Below are 8,960 nucleotides of genomic sequence, written 5' to 3' on the forward strand. Positions count from 1 at the left end.
ATTTATGGGCTAATTTTCATTTTTGGGTGAACTAACCCTTTAAGAGTCTCCTACCCAGCTCTACAGAGAATGGACATTTCCAAATGGTTAAATTAAACGACTGGATATTGAAGCGTGAAGTAAAATGCCAGTCTAGCAGTGCGGTGGTCCCTGGCAACAATGAACCCAGCGCTCATCATTAGGATGGAAACAAGAGAAACTGCAAATTTAGCTATTCAGCTGCTGACAACGTTCTGAAGGGACCCGGAGAAAGAGCAGCAGGGGTCAGAGTGCAGATTAAGACAACAACTTCATTAAACCTACGTCTGTCTTTGCTCGTGACCTAAAAGACTAAGCGACATAGAGCTACAGAATAAATTTAGCAGTATTTATAGGAAACAAATGCAGTCAGTGGCCACTTTCACACATCAAACTTGGTCAACTACAGTCAAATTGACTTTTCTGAACATCAAGTTTTATGTTGTTTACATATCTATCTGGTGTTTTAATATGCTAAAGGATAAACCATGTGCAGATTCATCAGGCAACGCCACTGCTGAGAATTTTCTCATCAAAACTATATTGTATACAGTAGGGCTGCACGATATATCGAAATTATCGAAATATCGCAAATGTAAATATCGCAATATGCATATCGCAAGGGCGTGCGATATCTGAATCATTTTAATAATAGGCTACTTGAATCAAAACGTTGCAAAAGGTCAAAGTTTTAGTTCGACGCATATAGCAGAGAATTGCTTGACATTAAAAAAAGAGTTTAGTGCAATAAGTTGCAGAAAACAACTCTTTGCCGTCTCGTCTTACTGTCTGACTCACACCTGAAGCGCGCGCACAAGCCGCATCTCGCACAGCGTCTCTTCAGTTCTGCCGCACACGTGCGAACACTGAGTTGAATCGTCTTTCGCATCTCCTCATGTTTGAACGTACACATACACACAGAATTATGTCAATAGTACCCGTCTCGACGATCATTCTCGTAAACTCAGTCAGTTATGTTTTAAATGAATGTAAATAGCTGAGAAAGAAATCGTATGTGTATCATTATACTGGATCCGTGCAGTCGGATTTAAAGGGACAGCAGCCTATAAATACGTGCTGCTGAATATGTCACTAATGTTAATCAAACAACAAAACAGCTATAACAAAGATTAATCTAAATTTAATTCATACAGTGAACACTATGCAGTGTTATTTTACACTTAATTATTAAATTTCTGCACCTGAATACTACTGTTTATATTATCTATGCTTGTAAATTGTATATTTCTTTTTCTTTCTTTTTTCTTACTGACTGTTCACTTGTCTTTAATCATGTTTGAACTTTCTCAGACTATAGTTTTTGCTGTGGTATATGAAGAAGTACTTAAAGTGTATGGAAAGCAAAGTCACAATGATATAAAATTAGTGTCATTCACATTGGTTAAAATTACATTTTCTGATTTGTGACATTACTTTTTATGTAATGCTAAAACACTGCTGGTCACTAACTGTCTGAATAGAGTTTTAGTATTATTCCTATTTTATTAGTATTATTCTTAGTTATTTTTTAAAGAAACATTAAGGGTGCTTTCACAGGTCTCAGAGGCATGGAAGAGCCAGATTAGTTTGCTAGCCTGCGTCTTTCAGGTTTGAAATACGGGAAATATGGGAAAAAGTAACTTAATAATAAGAAGCATAACAGGACAAACATACAAAAGAGAAACCCTGAGGTCTTATGTCACAAAGAGTATGGATCATCTCACGGGTTGCATATGAGAAACAGAACGTTTCCCATGTTGTGCAGAAGTTGGATAGAGAGTCGTCATGTGACTTCAAAAATGCCATTCACAAAAAAAAACCTATCAAGCCTGACCATCAAAGATAAGATGATCCAAAAATAAATCAATTAATAAATAAAGCGGAACAAATATGAATTATTCATAAATAACCAGCAGGCCACACAAGTTTTGTCTTTGACATTGATATTATTGATTAAAGGCTTCTGACAGTCCTACTGCAGAGGGACTCTAAATACATCGTATCTGCTGTTCACACATACAGCGGCTTTCATCTTTAATAGACAACGTGCACACATCAGCTCTAAAATAACTTTGTGACGTCAATAATGTGAAATTACCTTTAAACGCTCTGCCGCTTTCTTCATTTGCCTAGATGTCCAATCTGACTAAATATTTATATAAACTGTAAGTGCTACTTGCCATTGCTGACACAATGCTTGGGTGTTCTGTGTGGTTGGTACTAGAGCTTTACTATGTGGTTTGCCCAAGTAATGTCAGAAGAGCCCATCTCTTTGATATTCTGGTCTCTAGATATGACTCAGGTTCCTTCTTCATTGTAAGTCTGTGGGATTTTTATCGTCCAGTTTCCTGAGCATGAGCTGACAAAAACACAGAGAAAAGGTTTTGTGTAGATTTGCTTAAAGCAAATGTTTGTCAATGGTATTCGATTTAAATAAGCTTTCTGTTGTCTACATTTGCAAATATTGAGTGAAACTGACCAGAAAGACAAATGAGGTGGGCACACCACTGCGGATGATTATTATGCAACATACACTAAAAGCTGGGGTCCATTTGACAAAAATAGGACGCAAGTATCAGGATAATTTACAAAATGCAAATGCTTCTTCAGGATGACTGACAGTTGAAGTAATGATGTAGTTTCTGCGGTTTATTCACTCTCAGAATTTTTTTTCCCGCTTCGGTCTATGAGCTGATTCTTCAGCTTCGAATGCCACCCGAATAAAGCCATATCCTACTCAAAACCAACAGGAAGCAAACTCAAAGCTTTCACTTTTGCTATCTGAAAAAAAACTCAAAGCAGCTCATCACATGACCGTGCTCATCACAGCAATAATCGCTCAGCTCAATGTTCAAGATCTGATTTCAAGCACGATGATTCTGCTATTTTGCACAGTGAACTATAAGAGCACATTTATTACAACAGAGAACCGGCGTTACAAATGAAAGCAGTTACCCGTAATCTAGCTCACAACCCATATGGTGCTCCAACTGTTTTCATGACAGGCGGTTGGATGAATCTAAAGAGAGTCTGTCGCATAGAAAAGAGCCAAGCAGCAGCGCTGAAATCTCCTCAAGGACAGCTGGGTTTAGCTGTAATCTGAACAAGACACGTTCAGCAGGTTTTAAAGGCCTTATCGCCACATCCATGTGTATAGCAGCTAAAAACCCAAAGACGGCTACAAGTTATCCTAGTGCCCACTATTCTGTTTTGGGAAGCCTACGAGCAGCCCGGTTTCACGCTGGTGTGAAAGCAAGGGTTTGTCTAGTCTTTCAGACATTCTGTCCGTGGCTCGTTGGGAGATCTGATGCGTTTGGTTTTGCTTGGCCCTGCTGGACTACAAATCAAGCGGCTATCACAACAATATAGCAACAGGAGGGACAACAGTCAATGACTTTGACTCCGATCACTCACATACGCATGGAAAATGTATTTGACTAACAAGGACACAATCTAGCATTGTCTTTAAATCACAGGATTTCTAAGGCTTCTCTATTATATTATCCTCATGCCTTTTCCAGTTTTTTTGTTATAACTAGAAAACGTTTTTCAAAAAATCCAAGATAAGAGTTCACACTCACAAGAGCCATTTCTAGCTGGATAAATTTACTGGATATACTACAAAAATCAGACATTTTCATGGCCTTTTCAGGATTTTATGAATTTCCTTGAACTTTCTGATGTTGTAAAAAAGACAAAGACAAATATCAGGTGTTTACACAATGTACACACAGTCTATTCCAGGGTTTTTTGAAGGAGTGCTAGGTGGTCTGTATAAATATTTAGTCAATGACTTTGACTCCGATCACTCACATACGCATGGAAAATGTATTTGACTAACAAGGACACAATCTAGCATTGTCTTTAATCACAGGATTTCTAAGGCTTCTCTATTATATTATCCTCATGCCTTTTCCAGTTTTTTGTTATAACTAGAAAACGTTTTTCAAAAAATCCAAGATAGAGTTCACACTCACAAGAGCCATTTCTAGCTGGATAAATTTACTGGATATACTACAAAAATCAGACATTTTCATGGCCTTTTCAGGATTTTATGAATTTCCTTGAACTTTCTGATGTTGTAAAAAAGACAAAGACAAATATCAGGTGTTTACACAATGTACACACAGTCTATTCCAGGGTTTTTTGAAGGAGTGCTAGGTGGTCTGTATAAATATTTAGAGAAAAATTAATAAATAATTAAAAATAATATTGAAAAAGCCTACAATTTGATTCAAATAAACAGATAAATAATAAACCGGATAAATTAACAGGAAATAAATTAACAGAAAATTCTCTTAAAATAGAAAACAAATAAGTAAACAAATGACTAAATAATTAAATTATACATCTAACAGTACAGTGCAAAAATGACTAAAAGAAAAACGAATAATTAACTAATAATAAAAAAATAAGTTAATTATTTAAAAATAAGTTAAACTAAATATGTAATAAGTAATGAAATACAAAAGTTATATGTTAGCATTAAAAAAATCATTTGTTTATACAATTAAAATAAAACAAGGTCAAATCACTTAAATAATTAATCTATTATTAAACAGCACGATCCTCTTCAGCTGCTGTTCCAGAAACAGATCTAAGTTATGCAGGATTCAAGTTTCACTTCCCAAAACGAAACTGAAGCTATTTTAGCAACCAAGAGCACTCTGTTTTATTTCAGAATACATGTTTAATATCTCACAACCTATAAGGCATGAATATGTATTTCTATAGACAGGATGTGGTTCTGACAGTTACAGGCTGTCAACAATTTCACTCAACTTACAGAAGCATCTCACCCTTTCTAGAGGAAAAATTAATACAAATACAGTCGCGAATGAAGGAAATCTACTAAAAACTGATGCATCTTTGTGTGTGACCAAAGTACATCAAACACTCAAAAACAAACCGCATTTATGATTCTCACTATTATAAAACCGACCGTCTTTCTGCGCTCTCCTGTTAGCCTCGTAGCTTAGCACTGTCAACATCTATTCCTGCTGTCAAGGCACAAAACAGCGTTAAATCCACTATACACGCATTTTATCCTCATTACATGAAGGCAAAAATTTACTTAGTATGTAAAGTGTGAAATACAAACATCATACCACAACAAAATAAAGCGGAAATCGATAACTTGATGCAAAAATACAGGATGAATGGCTGTGAGACGATCCCTCAGCTGGCTAACGCGACTGCTAGCATCTGCTAAAGTCGCTCCATCGAAAGCATCCGCACTTACCAGGTCAAACCAGACGATAAACGACAGCAAACCGAATAATTCCAGTAGTCCTTGGTTCAAAGGAGGCGATATGTTTAGTAATGATGACAGAGACTAGCTAGCTGCAGTCATTGCCAGTTTTAATGCGAGTAGTTGATTCTGTGGAACGGAGACAGTGTTAAGTTACACACCCACAGCTGAGACACACTGACCCCGCCTCCCCCTCTCTCTCTCTCTCTCTCTCTCTCTCTCTCTCTCTCTCGTCGCATTTACAAAAAGTTGTGGATTTTGCTCTCTATCTCTATCTCCTCTCAGCATTGCAGCATTCTTCTCAACACACTCTTAAACTAATTTATATTTCACATGGAGTCATTTTTATCATAGATCAGACAGAAGCAGAGACAGAAATGATATAGTTGAGGCTTTCAAACATTCAACATTCAAACAAGAGGCTTTCAAACGCATAACATTTACATTCAAACACATTATGATCAAATTGTTATGGTATCGATTTCATTGTTTTAATGTAAAGCAACACAGTTCTGTTTTTAGTACTAGTACTAGTTATAGTAGTGTCACTGTTTCATCACTGAACTGCAAGGTAATATACTGAATTAAATACAAAAAGATGCACACATTATGTTTGTTTTAAACGAATGAATAAACTAAACTCAAGTAATGCAATTCAAAACAGCTTAAAGCTGTTCTGTCGCAACAGAATCTTACTTTACATGGAACTTCAGCGCCACCCATAATGTAGTTACAACTAGTTATAACTAATATATTATATAACTAATTAAAACAACTAGATTTCATAATTCCAGAAGATTTAGTAACTGTGTTCATCACCATATACACTTTATGACCAATGAATTTAAATGACTCACAAATACCAATTTTTACCCAACAAAATATTTTCATATTGTTGATCACTTTCTCGAAAATCCATTTTCCATCCAAAAGCAATCATGTAGTTCAACAGTAGTTCAATAGATCTGAGAAATGGAAATGTGTGAGGGACTAACATAACTGTTATAATGGCAATAACAATTGATCAAACAAACAAACAAATAAATAAATAAATAAAAACTTTCCTATATCTATTGACTTCATATTAATTTGGGTGTTTTTACAGTTTTTAACAAGATTGGTTAACAATGTTCATCTACAGCAGGGGTCTCCAAACTCAGTCCTGGAGGGCCGGTGTCCTGCAGAGTTTAGCTCCAACTCGCCTCACTTTCTAGCCTGCGTAAGAGCTTGATTCGCTGGTTCATGGCTGGCTTACGCATGCTAGAAAGTGAGGCGAGTTGGAGCTAAACTCTGCAGGACACCGGCCCTCCAGGACCCAGTTTGGAAGGATGTCTATTTTCATGTTCCAGTTGCTCTATATCATAGAAAGCTCCTGCACTACTCAAAGTTTTATTAGATGAATACAGTGGATGTCTTTCAGTGTTTTAGTATCATTGAGATACGATTATAGTTTTTATTAATAGTTTGAATTAGTTTCTATTATTAGATTTCCTGTTTTGATTTCAAGTTTAGGTAAAAATAATAATACAAGTAATTTTGTTATATACAAAGTTTGTATGGTTTTGTAGTCTTTATTCGTACTTTAAAATAGTTTTTATACATTTGATTTCAGTTTTAGCTTTAGTTATTTAGTACATCAAGTTAAACTAAATACAAATGAGAAAAGTTTAAATAAAATCAGTTTAATAATGTAATGTATTTTATGTTATTTCAGTCATTGTATATTTAATTTCAAGTAACTTTTTTGTCGTTGTTGTTGGTTTTCGTTTTTTAGTTGCTATAATAACCCTGATGTCTATAGACCAATCTCAAAACGGTGTTATCACACAATTAACATTCAAATAAACAATATAAAGCAGACACACGCAGTGATTTATTTAAATGTTTATTGCTGTGCTTGAAGATTACACTCCTTGGACTTAAATTGTGTTTGGTGGGTCAGTTCAAACACATAAACATTTCTATTATTTATTATTTAAATAGTCAAACAACAATTCTGTGATGCAATACATAGGCTTCACTAATCAATTCTGAACAAGCTAGACTAACAAGCTAAGAACCTATGTGCTTACACATACAATCTGATGTACAAGAAGAGACGAGAAACATTCCATTTACCAAAAAGAAAAAACACAGTCATACCAAACAAATGAAAACAATAGCTTACAAAACCTGCACACCTCGAAGAGGAGGCACGTGTAGTTCATAATGTGCTGATAGGAGGGCCGATATTAAATAAAAAGCTTCATTTTAAACACATGACCCACTGCAGGCCCCAAAGTTCATGTGCTCGTCGTGTGGCGGTACATTTCCACCGAAGTATATGTGTAAATATAAAGTATGATATGATTTAAATGGTTGATATTATTGAATGCAGCTTTGTCTCTTTCACTTCAAAATCCAAAAGTAATAAGTGAACAAGTGAAAAAAAAAACTAGTTCGTTCGGCACTTTTGGGCAGATCAATGAGAAACAATTTTTTGAAAATGATTGTGAGGAAAAACACTTAGCCAGCTGAATGTTGGCATAGAACACAGTAAAGTCTTTGAAGATATTATTTACTTCAAAATCCAAAAGTAATAAGGGAACAAGTGAAAAAAAAAAAAATGAGTTCGTTCGGCACTTTTGGGCAGATCAATGAGAAACAATTTTTTGAAAATGATTGTGAGGAAAAACACTTAGCCAGCTGAATGTTGGCATAGTACACAATAAAGTCTTTGAAGATATTATTTACACATCCTCGATATTTCTGTTCTTTTGAACAGTGAGAACTCTAAGATCTACTTTGACACTTGTGGATAGTAGTTTCAAACCAGACAGTATCCAAATATAAGTGTCAGGACCCCTTTATATGCCACGACAGAATGAATCAGACCGAGAACTGATGCTTCAGAAAACATTACACGTTGCAAAAATGTAATGATCGCTTCTTACAGATGGTGCTGATTCACAGGGACTTTTCTCTGCCATAACTGCACATTTGGCTCATAATTACATTGTATAGGAAACATTTTTGTATGACTATAAATTATTCCACATTAATATAACTGATGTGCTTCATAAGCTTGTCTGGGTATATGCTAAGTCATGCTTTAAAAAATTGGTCCTCTGGTCATCCACAGTTCACTGGTGGTGCTGTGCATCCCGCAATGTTTTCAGCCTCGTGCATAATGATGAACGTTTAGGCCTCATACACCCTATAAAGGGACAAAAAACAATTATTTGTGAGGTTTAATACTGGGCTTTTTAAAGATTATATCTATCAGGAATTGATTGGATTGTTGTTTGTTCTTGTAGAGGAGGGAAAGTTAAAGTTTTTGATAAAAAATTGAGGGGACAGGAAATAAAGGCACAATATGTAATTTTTTGCCACTAGAGGGCGCGTATTCAAAACAAAAAAAAATAGACAAAGGCGTAGTTTGATGACGCTGTGACTGAGTGTGGAATCATGGGAGTTGTTGTCTTCATCCCCACAGCTGATGCAATCCGACGGGACTCGGGCAGAAATCATGTTCATGGATGAGCTAATGATTTATTAATAGGGCTGCACGATAAATCGCATGCGATATTTAATGCGCATCTTGTCAGAAAGCCGGTTCTGTAATCAGCGGTAAATCTCCATCACGTGCGTGCTTTCACATGGAGCAGCATTAACTACACAGAGCCGTTGTTCACTGACGAGCTGCGCAAAA

General features: G+C 35.8%; 2 protein-coding genes across 2 annotated transcripts in view; both read right to left on the reverse strand.

Moving 5' to 3' along the window:
* LOC107756680 (protein FAM13B-like) overlaps positions 1 to 5,441 on the reverse strand; it is a 58,082-nt gene extending 52,641 nt beyond the window's left edge. Inside the window, exon 1 of the mRNA XM_016573880.1 lies at positions 5,261 to 5,441. The gene's annotated coding sequence lies outside the window, so the exon portion shown is untranslated. The remainder of the gene's footprint in view (positions 1 to 5,260) is intronic.
* Positions 5,442 to 7,859: 2,418 nt separating this feature from the next.
* The window catches only part of LOC107756705 (C-X-C motif chemokine 14-like), a 10,357-nt gene continuing 9,256 nt past the window's right edge, over positions 7,860 to 8,960 (reverse strand). Inside the window, exon 4 of the mRNA XM_016573918.1 lies at positions 7,860 to 8,465. Within this exon, the coding sequence (XP_016429404.1) occupies positions 8,450 to 8,465 (16 nt within the window). The 3' untranslated portion in view covers positions 7,860 to 8,449. The remainder of the gene's footprint in view (positions 8,466 to 8,960) is intronic.

Source organism: Sinocyclocheilus rhinocerous, unplaced genomic scaffold (assembly GCF_001515625.1).
Source record: "Sinocyclocheilus rhinocerous isolate Xijiao unplaced genomic scaffold, SAMN03320098_v1.1 scaffold892, whole genome shotgun sequence".
In the NCBI taxonomy this organism is placed as follows: domain Eukaryota; kingdom Metazoa; phylum Chordata; class Actinopteri; order Cypriniformes; family Cyprinidae; genus Sinocyclocheilus; species Sinocyclocheilus rhinocerous.